Source organism: Tubulanus polymorphus, chromosome 5, assembly GCF_964204645.1.
Source record: "Tubulanus polymorphus chromosome 5, tnTubPoly1.2, whole genome shotgun sequence".
NCBI lineage: Eukaryota > Metazoa > Nemertea > Palaeonemertea > Tubulaniformes > Tubulanidae > Tubulanus > Tubulanus polymorphus.
The window spans coordinates 20403483-20420978 of record NC_134029.1 but is presented as its reverse complement, the minus strand read 5'-3'; the positions used below and the strand labels follow the sequence as shown (position 1 = coordinate 20420978).

At 38.0% G+C, this 17496-nt stretch overlaps 2 protein-coding genes across 6 annotated transcripts in view; one reads left to right on the top strand and one right to left on the bottom strand.

Annotated features, from left to right (window-relative positions):
• The window catches only part of LOC141905843 (uncharacterized), a 29138-nt gene extending 25739 nt beyond the window's left edge, over positions 1 to 3399 (top strand). For 2 of the 4 annotated variants that reach the window (XM_074794901.1, XM_074794904.1), the window contains 5 exons: positions 12 to 150; positions 230 to 466; positions 596 to 741; positions 1039 to 1074; positions 1818 to 3399. In XM_074794901.1, coding sequence (XP_074651002.1) covers positions 12 to 150; positions 230 to 466; positions 596 to 741; positions 1039 to 1074; positions 1818 to 2300 — 1041 coding nt within the window. In that variant the 3' untranslated portion in view covers positions 2301 to 3399. The remainder of the gene's footprint in view (positions 1 to 11; positions 151 to 229; positions 467 to 595; positions 742 to 1038; positions 1075 to 1817) is intronic. The other 2 variants (XM_074794902.1, XM_074794903.1) reach the window with 2 other exon arrangements.
• A 1123-nt stretch (positions 3400 to 4522) lies between these two features.
• LOC141906534 (phospholipid-transporting ATPase ID-like) overlaps positions 4523 to 17496 on the bottom strand; it is a 46590-nt gene continuing 33616 nt past the window's right edge. For both annotated transcript variants that reach the window (XM_074795865.1, XM_074795864.1), the window contains 17 exons: positions 16979 to 17049; positions 16813 to 16895; positions 16488 to 16735; positions 15689 to 15903; positions 13920 to 14082; positions 13703 to 13792; positions 13182 to 13347; positions 12681 to 12862; positions 12087 to 12206; positions 11903 to 12000; positions 11414 to 11592; positions 10334 to 10647; positions 9837 to 10020; positions 9340 to 9563; positions 9173 to 9256; positions 8623 to 8868; positions 4523 to 8394 (listed from right to left, as the gene is read on the bottom strand). In XM_074795865.1, coding sequence (XP_074651966.1) covers positions 7939 to 8394; positions 8623 to 8868; positions 9173 to 9256; positions 9340 to 9563; positions 9837 to 10020; positions 10334 to 10647; positions 11414 to 11592; positions 11903 to 12000; positions 12087 to 12206; positions 12681 to 12862; positions 13182 to 13347; positions 13703 to 13792; positions 13920 to 14082; positions 15689 to 15903; positions 16488 to 16735; positions 16813 to 16895; positions 16979 to 17049 — 3123 coding nt within the window. In that variant the 3' untranslated portion in view covers positions 4523 to 7938. The remainder of the gene's footprint in view (positions 8395 to 8622; positions 8869 to 9172; positions 9257 to 9339; positions 9564 to 9836; positions 10021 to 10333; positions 10648 to 11413; positions 11593 to 11902; positions 12001 to 12086; positions 12207 to 12680; positions 12863 to 13181; positions 13348 to 13702; positions 13793 to 13919; positions 14083 to 15688; positions 15904 to 16487; positions 16736 to 16812; positions 16896 to 16978; positions 17050 to 17496) is intronic.

Below are 17496 nucleotides of genomic sequence, written 5' to 3'. Positions count from 1 at the left end.
TTATATTTCAGAGATTCAAAAAGTCAGTCAGACCGGAGAGAGATTGGGGTCCAGCGTTGAAGAAACACAGGGATTACATGGAATTCGTCCAGCCGACTTTATTGACGAGAAACTACAGTTTCAGCACAGGTTCTGCTCTGTCTTTTAACGGTATATTTCAAGTAATTGATGTACTTCTGAATGGCGTAACAGTACTGGAAGAAATTGAAAATTTCCGTTCTTTTTGAAGGTTCTCACACTTCAACGCCGCAGAGCATTCGACGTAACGACTTCTCAAATGCGCCACGGTTTCCTGGCAAAAACTTAGCCGGTCCCAGTTCGACTAATTCGACTCCGACGTTGGCGCGACAGATCACCGATAAGGCGCTGCGTTTCATGCTCGACAACCAGGTCGCGTTGCAAGACGCGATGAGCACCCCTCCGAACGTACGGAAAAGAGAAAAACGCGCGCAAAAAGCTGATTCACGTGAGTTTCTCGCGGTGCGATGTATCGTTAGTTTCTAATATCTTACTATGTTTGCGGTGTAGAGGCACTGAAAGGGTTAACATACCCGTATTAGCATTGAAAAGTCATCTATCGGTATTCATATTTCAGCCTTGAATCAAATTCCATCGGGGCTTAGCGCGGAAGATGAAGGCATAATATGTCCGAGGAAGATAATGGCTTCCACTCGAGATGTGTCGATTCAAACCGATCCGTTGTCGCCGATTACCGAACTGCCGATCGAATCTGACGTGAAGGTAAACATATTTCGGATTAAGTTTTCAGTTGGCAGTATATCGGATAGGAATATTACCCTTTGAAGAGTTTCATGATTTCATGCAATGCTTCGATGTTTCAGTAAATTTTGACCGCAAAATATTGGTAAATGCTGAATGTATACATTACTATTCTAGAAAGCGTAAGCTATGATCTGGCTTTCTTGTATCGAGTGTAGATTTAGGCCGATTTGTATATTAATCGTTAGATTTTTCAGAAATGCACCTTGCATCGCCTGCAGTTTCTTCTTCGAACTAAAACATACCACTACTTTACAGGGCAAAAGCGGGAAAAGGCATTTTAAGAAATTTCGGGTATGAAAATAATGCGTATGATATTCTCGCTGAATCGGTTTTTGTGCATGTCGAACGAAAACCGTATACGTACCATTAACATACTGGTATGCGTCGCTAGTGCTTTTTAGTTAGATCAAAATATGATGCAGTTTTACATGTATCTTGCATTCGATATATATGAGATATCTTCCTGTTCATGTAAAAATGTTAATACATTCAATATTCATGTGTAGTATCTATATATAGATTTAGTTTGTGCTGGCAGTATTTACCACCTGTATATAAACACCGTATAATTAATTCATTGCTTATGTTTTAACTTCGTCACCAGTTGCTAATAAAGATGAAGACAGGATTCGATTATTGATATTGTACACTGGCCTGATCCACAGTTGAGACGTCAAAATTGAAAAATTGTAGGCAAATTCTATCTGTATGTGAATTGGTATGGGCGTTAATTTAAAAACAAGAGAGGTGGGGGCTTCTGGTACCCCTCCCACAGAAAATTTAGGACCTAAAGGGGCTTCTCTGGTCCTTATCAGGGTCTATTTCGACTTATTTACCACTTTTAAGCAGTTTTCTATGCAAAAAAAAGAAGATTTCTAGACTTTTTGGACAGCACATTCGAACTTTGTAGGGGTTGGACTTGTCCGGTCCACCCCTATTAATCGACCTTTGATGTACTTCTGATCCCACTAGTTACAATTAAGTAAATTTCGTAGTACATTGTCGTAAAGATGTTCTATCATTCATATTTTTAGGGCAACAATCTCTCGAACCAACATCCCATCGACGAATTCACGCGACCTTCGACGAGTCGGTCGACGTCTGAATCGGCTAAAGACTCGGCTATCGAGGACAATACTTGTAGCAGTAGCAGCGCCGGGAGCGATCAAATCGGAGTTCTATCGGACAACGGCGGATCGGATTCCGACTCGTCCGACGCACACGACGACGGACATAACGACGAATGCCCCGCTGAAATCGAATCGAAACCGGCTGATGAAGTCGATGAAGTCGTCGATGAAGTCGTCGATGAAGTCGTCGATGAAGTCGTCGCGAAAGATGACGACGAGTCATTGAATTCTCACTCGCATTTAATTGTAAATTCCGACCCGGATGAAAGGAAACATTTATACCCGGTAATATACGTCGAGACTGAAATGATTCCACATTTCAAGAATAAAAATGAAGTCGATATAACCCAGGTCAATAATGTGGAGGAGTGTACGACTAAACTGTAGTAAGCAACGTATTTCACCGACTTTTTGGCGTCTCAGATAAATTCTTTATTCATATTATGTGAAACCATGACAAATGACTGTATTATATTCATTATCAAGATGGTTTTCGTTTGCATATATTCCGGGGGTTTAAGTTGAGAATGCAGTTGATGGAAATCCGGATTACAAATGCTCCGATAGCCTTATATTATTAGGTTTACAGGGTAGATAGCTGTATGTATTCTGGTTGAAATCCATGCTACGGAACAGTACTCCAGAATTGGTAGGCCAATCTGTGACCTACTAGCATTATGATTTGTATTGTCCGGTTATTTCCTCGTATAAAATCATGATTAGTTATCGTTGAGAAAACTGTCTGGAAGGTTGTAAGAGGTTATGTAACGTACGAAAAGTACTAAAATATCTTTATTCATTCCACTTCAAATTCATGATAAAATGAAAAGGTCTTCTTTGTCTTAACTATTGCCAAATTGTCTGTGAAGAGTTACCGATATAGATTGTTATCGATATCCAACCAATTCGGAATTCAGACGAGTGATGTATTTATATATAACATTTTTTATTCCATAGTAATCATGATAAAAAGCCGGCTTCAAAGTCGGTGAAATTACTACAATAAGTAAATGAAAAACATTTTGAATGCGTTACCGGTAATACTTTACTGTACACTTATCGCCGTGATTCTTCTGGATCATGATTAAGTGGAAAATAATTATCTGAAACTACGTAATTATTGAGAGATTGACGTAGGATGAATAGAGATTGGAATTATTTTTTTATATTCATTTATGTTCGCCGTTACGAAGCGCTGTAGTACTGATGATACTACAGCATCGGTCGTTAATCGAAATCATGTCAAAAACTGGCTTAAATTTTTCTATTACGATCGGTGAATCTTCCTGACGACGATTAGCAGTTTACACTATTTGAATTGGCGTGACGACGATTAGCAGTTTACACTAGGTGCATCGTTTATGGAGAGAAAATGATGTAAATATCATGTATATATCGACGTGAAACGTATTTATGTAAATATCGCAATATACATCAAAATTAGTTTTCTATTTTTTACAAAGATTTTGTGTGTTGATACAAAATAAAAGGTCGAACTTTAGTATTTGAGTGTGTTTTAGTTACTTAAACTACTCCATTAGCTTGGTGTGTACTTAGATCCAGGAAATAGGACCTGTAAATCTATTAGGACTAATATCCAATTCTTGACAATGCAAAACTGCTTGTTCAGCCTACTGTTTGTTTGATGGATTGTAATGGCTTAAAGGCCAATGGACCTCAAAGAGATTTCGAGTCTGAATTACAAGAGACCCTGTTACGCCCGCCATATTTATATAAGATATCAGTTTTTGATAGTAGCAGGGATGAAAAATTATCAAAGGAAAGGTTAAGATTATGGTAAGGTCATAGCGAGGTAACTGTTCATTCCTGCATCAACCCTTTATATCATTGGACTGGCTCTAAAATATCTCTGTAGAGTGGTTTAGTGATATGTTCCAGCTCAGACGCTCTGTTCCCACTGTATAAAGACTCTACCATTCATTGTCAATGCAGTGAGACTCAATTCGTTGAAACAGGGACCTGTGGTAAAGCCTTGCACCTTGCCTAGACATCTTTTGGTGCTGGCACCTACCCCACTGCACTTTTTGAAACAGAGACTAAAGACATTGGTGTCATAGGGGAATTCAGTGCTGCAGTGGAAAGGGGGCATAGATACAAGGGTCCACTATATCAACTGATTTGAATTCTTTTCACTAATTGGAGATGATGCCAAGATACAGCATCCTCGCTTGCCAGGGGCTCCCCGAACTTGCTTCCACCAGCCCCCCAGCCTCACGACCAGTGATTTCATTACTATTCTAGCTGTTGCGCATGACACCATATATCGACTTGTGAAATACTTCCTTGTTCAGTAAAATGTTCGCTGATTGTCCATTTAATGGGAAATTCAACAGAGGCCTAATGTCATTTGTTACAAGCGCTGTGATTGGTACGACTGGAATCTGATTGGCTTATAACGACCCCAACGACTCGTTAGGTCAAGGGGTTCAGGAAACGGCTTCAGCTTAGTGAGTTCAAACACCTTGACGGGTGAAGATGAGAAACAGGCCAACAAATTCAATGAATCAAGTGAGACATTTTTTGAATAAATTAATGCGTAACATTTCATTAATGAACAATCATAGTGAATATAATTAAAATATAATTTACGAATAAATTAAAATCATTCATAATAATAAATATATCATCTATTTACAATATATAATTTCTATGAAAGTGGTGAACTGAATATAGTTGTAGAAACATGTCCCAGTCATAGAGTAAACTAATTAAATTAATTCTACTGGTTAAAATCAAAATGAAAATTCCAGGCAGTAGTGACCAGGGTTTAAAACCCTTATTGTGGAAGAGAACAAGGTTAACAACTAACGGCCTGACTTGTCACTGTCATTAGCCGAGAGGAAAACTTCAGCAGTCAGGGATAGCAATTCATTACAGCTTCAATATACTCTTCATGAAACTTATTAGAATCTGACTTTTACCCTGATTTCATCAAAGAACACATGTGCCTTATATATGAACATGAAAAATCCTGTAACAATGAAATATGGCGTATATAAGATTCAGAGGCAAACAGTTACCATCGTCAGAATTTCTTTTCGAGTAACTGCATAAATTAGGATTTATTTTTACCAACATATCTACGGCATTAAATAAAATCTCATTGATCAAATCTATGACTTGATGTTGCCTCATCATTTAATCAGGACGGTTGGTTATTTAACTGCTAATATACATGTACCAGTACCTTTTAGTACATTACAGCTCGTATCAAAATGAATTCTTCAGTACAAACTGCATATATTTATTCTACACTTAATTGAATCCCTTTTAAGTTCAGTTGCATCCATTTTGCATGTACAAGGAAGGTTAAGAAAATTTGATACATCACTGGGTCTCTCCTCCCCACAAAAAAATTATTGAGTATTTTACATAATTAATCGTAGTAATATCTCTTCAATTTAGTGATTAACTTCATTATGAATCACTCTGATCCAAAAACGTATGGTGACATTTTCAAGCTTACCCGAAAGAAAAAATGTAATAATGATATATTTCGCACGCAGCAGTGTCTCGGCTACAAAATATATACCGGTAGCCATGATCAGATTTACATAGGATAACTATGAAAGCAGGTATCACTCAAATCAAGCATTTTGAAAGCAATAGTTTTCTGAACAGAAATGAACATCGCAAAAGGCTTAGAACGGAAAACGTTGTGACAGTTGAAACTCATTTTCAATCGGGGCAGATTCAGGGGTCTTACTAAAAACAAAATATTCTGCTCTCATAAATTTCTTTCATTTAACTGCGCTGACTTAAGTTATAACACCGAAATAGTGTCTCGGCTATGATTATTGGAAAAGATATCATACCAGACAGTATCTAAAGACCTTCACCTCTGGGATCTGCCCCTGATGAACAGTAGTAAATCATGTACTATATTAAACACAGCAGCTATATTCTTATTCATCAATTGTTTTTGCATTGTTGTTTTTATCAGTCAGTTATGCGCACATCTCAAAACAAATAAATAATTTATGAATCGTTAAATCATAACTTGTAATTCTATCAGAAAATAAATAAATGATAATAATAATAAACTTAAAGACATTCAATTGGAAGCAATACATGAAGAGCATTCAAATATTATAAAATATAATATAAAGCAGGTCTTTACGTAGGTAGGAAACCAGCCGATTAGTTCGTAGATACCCATGAGGGCCCACTAGGTTAGAAAAACACATTTTCTCAACCGTAGTACTAACAACCCCTAGCCTATATCACAGGTGCTACATACATATTGAAAGATGGTTGATTTTGTACATGCTTAAAATAAGATGCAAAGACATGTCGAGTCATTATCTAGAAATGAGGACAAAAAACAGGTTTTTCCATTCGATGGAAAAATAAAAACTTTGGCACAGAAAAGTCAATTTATACAATAAATAAAATAAACTTAATAATTGCTTAAATAAATAATCTAATATTGCTGTTCATTCACCATCTATACCATTCTTACATACCCCAGTATTTAAAAATGTACACATTACACAAATGTACAATTAGGTAAGGAAAGGGCTTTAGAGGTGTGCAGGATTTTCTCATATTTTTTCTTCTACGTGGTGCCACACAAATGGGAGGTGTCTAACAAGTGCAGAAATCTTTACAAAAATACATCTATAACATGTAACATTCTTTAAAATCTATGCATATGAAGACATTTGAACATAAAAGACATACTCGGTACAAATTTTCCAGAATTTCTGTCGATCTTCAACGTGTGTGGAGAAGTCGGTAGGTTTGAAGGCCAGACGATAAGGTGCAAATTCTAACAATAAGAATTAAATCCCGATCTAAGGAACTAACATCATACTGATTAGAAATAAGCAGATGAGGTGATATTTTGGGTAATCCCGAGGACTGGTTGACTGCGGTCATGACTAGCTGACAATGGCATTAGAAGGTATGTATGACAGCGCAATTTGAATTACAGCCCGGCCATTCTATATGAATCTACCATGTTTAGTGTAATTTTTCCTAAGAATAGGATACACCATGATCAACGTGAATCGAGAAACTGAATCGAGGTCAAATACCTGAGAACATGAAATACAACAAAATGTTGTCACCACCACAATCTAAATATATATATATATACATATATATTAAGTATATATCAGTTGTAAATAGCAATTCACCTCAATTCTAATCAAAAATACATCATATGCATTGAATATAAATAAATTTCACCCTGGCGTCTTTTACAGTCATATCACATCTATTCTAATTATGAAGCTGTTTGTAACGAACGATCTGCTGCCTTACAATATCCAACCGCATCGAGCATCACTTTCATCTAGTAATAAATCGATGCAACGTTGGATTGGGGTGTGGCTAAAAGTGGCAGCTACAAAAACTCTTCTCGAGAATGTGTTCTTCAATAAATCAGAAACTCTCTGATATAATGCTCCCGAGAGCTTGGATTTATCAAAATATTTTCTTAAGGAGGACTCCTATTCATCATTCCTCCCAGTTTTTTTTCGGTTTTTCAATTGTGATTCACTTAAAATAATTTACTGTATCTGCCATAACGATGTCTACGTATACATCTTTGTGTACATCGAACTCATTTCGTTCGAAATTATGTAAAAAGATGGACTGGATTTAAGAAATTCTGCATTTTTTGCGTTATCCCAGTATCGTTAAAATCTATACTAAAATATGAACAATAATTCTCACAAATCGACGTTCATTAATATCTGATCACAAATGCATCACGGTTAAGTGTTTACGGCACGTACACAAATCGTTGATTTTGAGTGAAATCAGCCATTCCGTGTTCTTCAACATCCGTTTCAATATTGTCTACTTTTCTCTCGCTTTCCGAGACTTCGACTTTTATACTCGGATTCGAGCCGACGTTCGTCGAATCGTCGTCGATTGTTGTCGTCGCCTCCGTCTGCTGCGGTCCTTCATTCTCCTCTAGTTCTTCTGCTACCTCTTCGTCGTTTCTCGAGGCAGGCAAAACCTCTGCGGTCAGAGAATTTTGCCCGGCTAGTTGTCATTTCCCCGACGCCGGCCGCGATCCCGGAGCTATCGAGCCGCGCATATTCCGGCCGCTCGTGATAAGTTCGCCGAAACCTTCTTGGTGAGAGAACGCGTAACCGGACCGCAACGAGCGAGTACTCCGTCTGCTCGGCGTCCGTCTGACGATCATTTCCGACGACGTTGACTTAGATTTCGATAATCGCGAGCGTAGCCGCACTCGATCGGTTAACGTAGGTTTCGTGTCGACTTGATAGAACCTAGTCACTAGAACGGGCAAAATCAGGATCGTCGTCGTCAACAACAGAACGAACCAAAAGTTAGCGGTGCTCATTAACGCGCGAGCCGTACCGACGTATTTCAACACCCAAATGTCGGCGTAAAGCACAAAATGTAAGGAAAAGTAGAGAACTATGCTTATCAAGATAGCAAAATGATTAAATCCTGACCAGTAATATGTATCAATACCACACTGCAATGGAAAGAAATGAATACCAGATAAACATCGAGTCCGTATTTCAAATGAGAACCAGGTCCACAGCTAACTGTTGGGTCTGAATTAGATCATTTTTGATCAAGTTACTAAGAACTGTGGAAAACAGGTCCAGGAATAGAAAATATTTTGAAATATTTGAGAAATGAGAATGAATTGGGTAGCATATGGTCAACGAAGAGCTTTTGGTTTTATTTCGACACCTACCCTGATACTGACAACCACCACTAAACACGCGGAAACTGTGACGCCAAATGTATGAAGACCAGCTGTGTCGAGTCCATCTGGACGTATTGCATCATGTTGAGCACCGTACGGTATCAAAAACAACACTAATGATGTCATTATTCCTTCGAATACGGACAATCCGAACTGTTTTTTATTGAAAAATAGATTTCTATGGCCCGGTGTATAAAGTTTCGGATATCGTAACGAATAGGTTTCATCGACATCCTGCAATAAGAGATATGAAATTTGATTAGAATTCACTCGTACAAATCACACAAAATTCTTAACCAAGAAGTGACAAGTTATCAGTTCATTTTATCAATTGTATTGTCTTAGCGACTTCTACGAAGTCTACAGTTTCTTCTGGGATTATTCTATCATGTCTAGGACATGAAAACAGATAATATGGGATTTAAGTTACTGGTTTTTTTTTCAATTCAGTAAGTACCTTCTTACGATGAAGTCATTTACAACTTAAACCTTTTTTACAATGTTATAGTTTCCATATGAAATTCAACGGTATAAATACCTGGTCAAAGATTCCCAGAGCTAGCACAGGTAATGAGGTATAAACTACATTGAAAGATGAAATGAAGGATGGATCAAACAACGTCTGGAAGATGTAACAGATAATAATCAACATTGCAGTTTGAACAGTAGGGTACAGATATCAATATCATTAGTATATTTACTAACCTGAGCTGAAAATCCGCAGAAGAACGCAAACCAGAAATGACACAACGTGAAAGCAAAGTTCTTATAGAAGAAATACTTGAGAAATTTACACATGCGTAGATATGACCAACGTCCGTGTATGAGTAGCAGACGTTCTAAATAACGAAACTGAGCAATAGAGAAATCACTAGCTAGTACGGCTTGTAAACCCTCCTGTCCGCTTATACCAACTCCTATGTGGGCAGCTACAAAACACAACAAACATGAATACACTCAATATATCAGCAAAAGATGAAAAAGAAAAATATAATTGAGCCCTAATTAGTTTCGGTTTTTCAAGTTCCGGTGTCTCTAGAATCGATGTTGATGGTGTTTAGTTCAGAAATTGGAATTAAAAGTTTCTTTTGTGTCTTTCTTTGTAAAATCTAAAGCAAAAATTCTAATTACCAGTCCGGGAAACCAACCCCACAGGCCTTACCCCATATTCAATGATCAAAGGATGACTAATGATTACTTACTTTTGATCATGCTAACATCGTTAGCTCCATCACCGATGGCCAGCGTTACAGCTTTCTTGTAGTTCTTAATTAGTTCCACGACCAGCGCTTTCTGTAGTGGCGTCACACGACAGCAGATAACAGCTTTACATAAACATCCGACTTCGACTAATAAACGCTCCATCTTCGGCTCCAGTGCGTACACCTTTTCATTAGAATGAAATCATGTCAATCTTTAAGCAATTGAGGTAGAGTTTCCTTTCTTTTTATTGTACCATGCAGCCAATTGAAAATATATAATTGCAATGCTATTCTAATATGGTAGAATGATACGTGATATGAGGAACTGGTCCTGGGATGACTGGTAGACTGATTTTAATCTCAGTATTCAGAGTCAATGAGAAAAACCCACAGTCGATGATCATAGAATCAGTTATCCTAAAAATCAATTTTAATAAAAACTGGACAAAAATGGAATTTTTTCTGCGCCCATTTTTTCAATTGGACAATTCACTTACAAGACTGTGACCATTTATAACGAGAGCGAAAGTCTCATCGCCCATCGCGGAATCCATCGTATCCATCATTATGTTACCATTGCCGTTCGGCGTCAGTTCCGCAGGTTCTTTACCGGCGAATCGAATCGATACGGTCTCGATACCGCCAGCGCCGGTGCCGTTCATACGCGGAGCGTTTTGAAACTTTTTTATCGTGTCCAACGCCATCCGCAACTGACTTTCGACGACGCTGAAATTATCGCCGTCGATTACGAACACGTCTTCGAGATCGTCCGTCAGTAGTTTACAAGAATAGCCGATGTTAACCGCAGTTTCTGAAAAAATCAAGAATATTTCAGTGCATTTATGAATGTCGACACAGCTATTGATAGAAAATCATATAATTCACATAAAGGACTTGCATATTCATGCTTCAGATAAAGTCTGAAGCTATTATTCAAATGAAGATCAGTGAATCTACACCGCAGTGCGGTGTATAAATCGATGAACTCTGCTAGTACATCTTTACGTACTGGGGTGGCATTTTTTCAAATTTTCATATTTTCTTTAGCAATTTCTGGTATTTATTCGTCAGCACTGAAGCGTGAAACGATATGTATCATTTCCATATTACTGGATATTCTAGAAAAGTGTGGTTGTACAGTACACCTCAGGGGCCAGTTGCAGAGTCTTGACTTAAGTCCAAAAGTGGTCTTAAATCTTAAGACTGGTCTTAAGTTGTTAGATTAGCTATATAACTAAGTTGGTCTTAGACTGGTCTTAATCTAAGCCATGACTATGCAACCGGCCCCAGTTGTCTAATCACGTAATCCGCATTATTCGGGACTATTGATAGTAGAAATGCAGATTCAATATGATTTTTAATATGGTTTTCAATATGATTTTTGAGGACTGTTTATCACACCCAGATAATATTACACCCAGATAATATCAAATCCTGATCAAATCTGGATTGAGCAGGATATTTTACCTTGTTTTCACTAAAGGATCAAGTGTAGATTACAGCTTAACACTTGAGAAGCCGTTCATTAATCTATGTTTGATTAAGAAATTCTATGAATTTTCTATACTGATAATTACCTTGTTTATCACCGGTAAGAACCCAGATCTTAATATCGGCCATTGCTAGACGCGCAATCGCTTCGGGGACACCATCCTGTAGTTTATCTTCAATAGCTGTAGCACCTAACAATAACATTCCCTGTTCTATCTCTTCGTAGACCTCATCCAACTTATCCTCACGGTCGACCAACGAAGTACTACAAAATCAGAAAGAATTGCTCGATTCATTCGGTCGACGTTTCTCTGGCCCCAGTTCGCTTACTTCCAGCTAGATCTGTCGTAAATTTGTGCACGTTGAAATGATCAAAAATAACTTTTAACTGAAATCTTACTCGCAAATGTAAAACAGTCCTCGATGGGTATTGCACAAACATTATTCAAACATGAATAAGCCAATCAATTTCAAACGTGCTGTGGTTTCCACAGTTACATGAATTTAAATCCTAATATCTCCTGAGTATCTCCTGAGGGAACGATGCCTTTGCTTAGTGTATATATAATAAATACCTTGCAGTATGATACTTCTTTTTCCAGACTTCAAATTCAGCTTCATTGATGTCTTTGTACGCCAAACATAACGTACGCAATCCAAAATTAGCATAATCCTTAAAAATATGGAGCATCAAAATATTTCACTCAACACTATATTGGAAAACAAGATGAAGTTAAAGTCGATTCGATTTTCTCTCACATTTAAATGGCTCATCGTAATCTCTTTGAGATCTTCGCAATTATCACTTAAACGTTCGTAGATAATGCTGTCGGCCCCTTTACAATACAACCTGATCTTCCCGTCTTTACGACATATCACCTGCAAATAAAATCACAGAAAAATGAACACCATTTCGGCGCTTATTCATCTGATGGATCAGACGCTTCATATATACCCAATGCCCAACAAATTCGTTAAAACCCTTTGCCTCCAAACCGCAGTGCAGTGTATTAATCCCTTTGCTAGTACACTGCATCGCGGTAGTAATTAGTTTTTATTCCTATTGAAAGATGGCAGCACCTGTCAAACAGTGAAATATTAGTAACTAACGATACACCACGCTGCGCACTATAGAGATATGCCTGTATTTTTGCTATTACACAACACCACACAGGGTGGAATTTTTCAAATTATCTACAGCACTTTATGATATTGATTAGTCAGCACTGAAAGGGTTTTAAAGACCATATCCACGTCTACAAAACTGATTACTTAATGCCAGCGACAATGACAATATTTCTGATGCGCGTCGTATTTCATTTTTTTCGATTACATAAATACAATTTCACTTACAGACATTCTTTTTCGGACGTTGTTGAAATCGAGGAGACAAAGTAATTCATGAACCTCCGGTATTCCGTTAACGTCGATCGTTATCGTCGTAGGCGTTCGTGACTTGAAAACGAACCCGAAATTGCGTGCCGCCGTTACTAAGGCGCCTTCGTCCGGAGACTGAGCCTGGTATTCTAATATTCCTGTAAGGATGAATATTTCAGTAAGTCGCCGTAGAACGAGACATGGATAGATTGTCCGGTTTATTCGATAATCAGGCGAAGCTTATTTCGATCCAACAGTTGATTAAAAAGCTTCAGAAAGAAATATAATTTCTTACTTCAGGGCGAAATATAATGAAGATTTGTACCTCAATTTTTTGGAGGGTAAAATACGTAGCTAACTGGTACATGCGCCATAATTCACATTATCAAATTATCAATAAGCTTAGCCTTTTCGACGAAACCATTCTATGGAAAATGTCAAAAGATTTTCACAGCATCTAATGCGATTTAGTCTTACCATCTTCGTTTTCTTCGGGCATGACTGTATGACAAAGGGCAAGTAAGCGGAAAAACTCGTGAGTATCTTGATCGCCCGACTTAATAGCGTTCAGCAATGAGAAGTCGTAAAAATCTAATTTGCCGTCGGCGTAAGGGTTGGCTGAGAAATCGACCTTACGAGTCAGCTAAAAAACGGAAATTTACAGAACAACATTTTCAGCTTAATCATAACCGTAACAAGAGCACAAATAGGGAACAAACTAAAGTCATAAAACTATCAATCAACATTTGAATTAAACTCAAATGAAACTTGAAAGAAAATCAAAAGAAACATCGGAAGTTAAAGTTGTCACGAAAATGAAAAGTTTTTAAAAGGCTTTTTTAACGGTAGAGACATACCAAAAATCGTTTCATAATATAGGGTAATCTTTCGTAGGCACTCTAATAATCGTGAAGAAAACATACGACGTTTGGTTTCGAATGAACTCGAGAGACGCTAGAGAGAAATACATCGAATGAGGGCATGAACGATGTACGTACCTCGGTGATTTCGATTTGATTTCCGAAATCGTCGTAAGCGTCGCCATACGATTTACCGTTTATACTACACTTATTAAAAGCCATGATGTTCTGAAATGAGAAAATCAAGAACATCAGAACGATATAAAAGCCGCATCGATGAATTCCCGGCAAGTGCCTTTAGTTGTAAAATAATTTCTCTCAACTCTCATTTTGGAATGTTTCATTTGACACGTACCTGAGTAAGGGTGCCAGTTTTATCGGAAAAAATGTATTCAATTTGGCCGAGTTCTTCGTTTAAAGTAGTTGTGCGGGCTTTGGCTGGAGTATTGGTTTTTGCATAGTACATTTTTCGGTCCCAGTCGATCCACCAACTATGCGCGATACGTAGTACTTCCACACTGAAACGACAACAGCATTTCGAATTCAAAATAGCGATGATTAACGCTGCAAGGAATCGAGTTCGATTTCGAGTTTTGCTTAAAGCGTCGGGATTATTCGAAAAATTTTACATCGTTTTCCCATCATCACCACGGAAACATAGATATTTAGTTTCTTAGCTCAAGGCCTTCGTTCAAGGTTCGGCCTGTTACCGACTCAGTTAATCTGTTTGATTGAAATTGTGTAGCAACGACATATCACCACAACAAAAATACGCTTAAGTCATTTTATTGAAAGCAGTGCAATTAGCGAAATCAATTCTCGAAATCACCACGGTTAAAAGAAGATTGATCGGCCCAATTTTGAATAAACGTCCGTAGAAAATACCGATTAACAAATCGGCCTAATTCGCGTATCACAATGGGAAAAAATGAATCGACTACAATCGTAGATAATTGAAGATTAAGAAACGAAGAAACATCTAGGAACAGCTTAGATCGGATGGAGATATGGCTTTACTCGTCGCAGCTATGGAAACGTGCTACGGAACTGTTCAACGGTAACATTGGGTCACTGATTATTGATGGCAATCTCTTTAACAACAACTCGTAGTCGACACGCTACACGCCAGACGTGACACTAAATAATCATCAGACAACTAATCATATATGACTACGATGAATATTCAACGGGCGAAACTGATTAATTCATGACCGCCGGTGAACTGAATTCCATTTAAATTAACTCGTCGATGAAAACCCATCAGCGTCGAGTAGGGCACTCGGAATAATTTCTCGTAGACGAAATCGTTCGAATAGAATAAACAAAACGCGAAATAAGTATAACTGTCAACACGAAGTCAAGATTGCAAAATAAGCAGCAACATATCTGTCAATGCACAGAATTTCGTGGAAATCAAAATTATCCAGCTTTATTCAGTGGCACTTTCATATTTTTCTTACATTAAACGATACTATTTCGACTAAGTTCGCAAAAAAGACGGAGTGACGTGTTATTTCTGATTCCAATAACGAGAAGGGAAATTGAACGCGAACATTCTATGCGAAATGTTTTTTTTCGAAATGTCTAGAACTATTTACAAAGCCATAACTGCGATATTCATGAGCTAGGTCGACTAATATCGGCTTATGGATAGAGTTTCTATACAGTTTTTGCACTGACCGTCGCAGGTAAAATCATTAATCTAGTACAGACAATGTAGCCTAGCTATGAAGGTAAAGGTACTTGGTACGAGGATCGGCGAAACTGATAGAATATCAAGTGATTAAGAGCCGTTGATATCAAAGTAATAAACTCCCAAATTGTCCAATCCCGGTTACTTAGCACTTTGCATTACCTATGTATGTAATACTGCAACATACTTTCGAAAAAGTGATATGGCGGAAAATATCTATGAGGGCTAAAGATAGATACTTGCATTTATGTCCGTTTCGGGTCTCAGTACAAATCAATAATGTAAGATTAATCTTCCAGCACCGCTAAGATAGCATGCAAGTATTGGGCCGGAGGGTTAATGAATCAGACATTATTTCACAGACAACGCACAATAGGCCGAAGAGCAAAGCACTTTACTATAGATGTAGTCATTGTTGTCTTCGATCTTACCTTACATAAAGCGATATAGGCACGACAGTGTTGAGTATAATGATATAAGATAAGAAGACCATTATCGCGATGACGGTAGCTCCGGCAATTACGCTATCTTTAGGAATATACGAATCCCACTGCAGAAACACGGAGAACTTGTGGCCGAGCATCGTTTCCCAAACACCGCAGCCGATAGTGCACATTAAACACGTGGCCAACAGAAACAAAAATATCTGAAAAAGAAAAATCAATTCATAAATCTTAGGGGTAGGTTTATATAGACCCGTTGCAACTCAAATCATCAGATTAATTGATCTTTCATTTGACTGCATTAACAGGGTTCATTGTCTCAAGCTCAGGTGAAATTCAAGCCATTTCAAGGAAAATATATACCATTTTCAAGCTATTTTTCAAGTTGCTTTGAAGGCAATTTTTGATCACCATTTGCATATTTTTTCAGGTTCTTGACACAGGAGTCATATAAAAATGTTGAAATTAAGAGGTAAACTTTCCGTTTATTTTACAGTTGAACCCCGTTACACCAGGGAGTTTCACTACAAGTTGCAGTGAGCTTGAATGAGATTTTTCAAATTCAAGCCATTTCAAGCTTTTCAAGCACCACACGACGAACCCTGATTAACTTCCATCTTATAAGCCCAGGATGGAATCTTAAGGGAAATATCACCATTTATTTTTTTTCTATTAAGGGACCTCAACATTTATGCCGGGTGTCCGAACCCCCGCAGACATCCCTAGATCCGCAATCGCAAACTATAGTAGATTGACCCAGTTCAACCGTTACGCAGTTTGTACTCACTCCGATAATGATGATGTTTACGAGTCGATCGATGTTCGTACGTTTGAACGTGGTTTTGCCCGAGTTCATCATCAGTTTCGTTTCTTTACCGGCGAATATCACCATCCCGTAGCACCACTGCGTATTGCGCAATACGCATCCGCGTAGTAAAACCTTCTCATTGTCCAACGAATACGTCCGGCCGTTCCACTTCAACATGCCCTCGTACTTGCTCAGTCGGTTATTGGGTGGTTCGCAAATGACCTGACCTGAAATCGCGGAAAATGACGTTTACCGAGCGGCGAGTAACGGTAGCCTACACCTCAGATTCCGAACGAGGACTCACCACTAAATCGGGCTAAATCTTTTTCATTATTACCCAGTTCAGCAGTACAAGGAAGGGCCTGGCGGACTTTAAGATTAGTCTCACTGAAATTAAAAGGACAAATGTTGAATGAAAATTTAATGTAAATATTGCTGCCACGGCGTATTTTGAAAGATAGGGTACATACCCATCTAACTCAGCAGTTTCCACATAACAAAGACTGTTTGGTTCACTAGTAGATAGTAAAAGTAAATCAGCCTAAAAATATACATAGCAGAGACAACATTGTTTTGAGAAAGTTCATATTTCGATCAATCATTCATACGTCCCTTAAGAACAGCCTACATATGTCTTTCACACAACTTTCATATACGGTATGGCAGATTTTGGCATCGCGGGCAAACATACCTAAAGGTCATCTTTGGGCCTGCTATCCAAAAATGGGGCGCTGCAACACCCTCAACCCCACCAAATGGCGTGACGAGCACTCAGTCTTACGTTGTCAAAATCATTTCATTACCAATGAACTTTGTACTGAAGTTTTAAGCTCCTGGAATCTATACATTATCATCAGGACCCACCAAATATACTTCAGCTTCATTTTTCTACTGAGTGATTGTTGGTATTATTTTCATTCATAATCGATTTTGTTTCTTAAGAGAAAATTTTAATGATAAGACAGGCAAACAGCCCTATATATATATA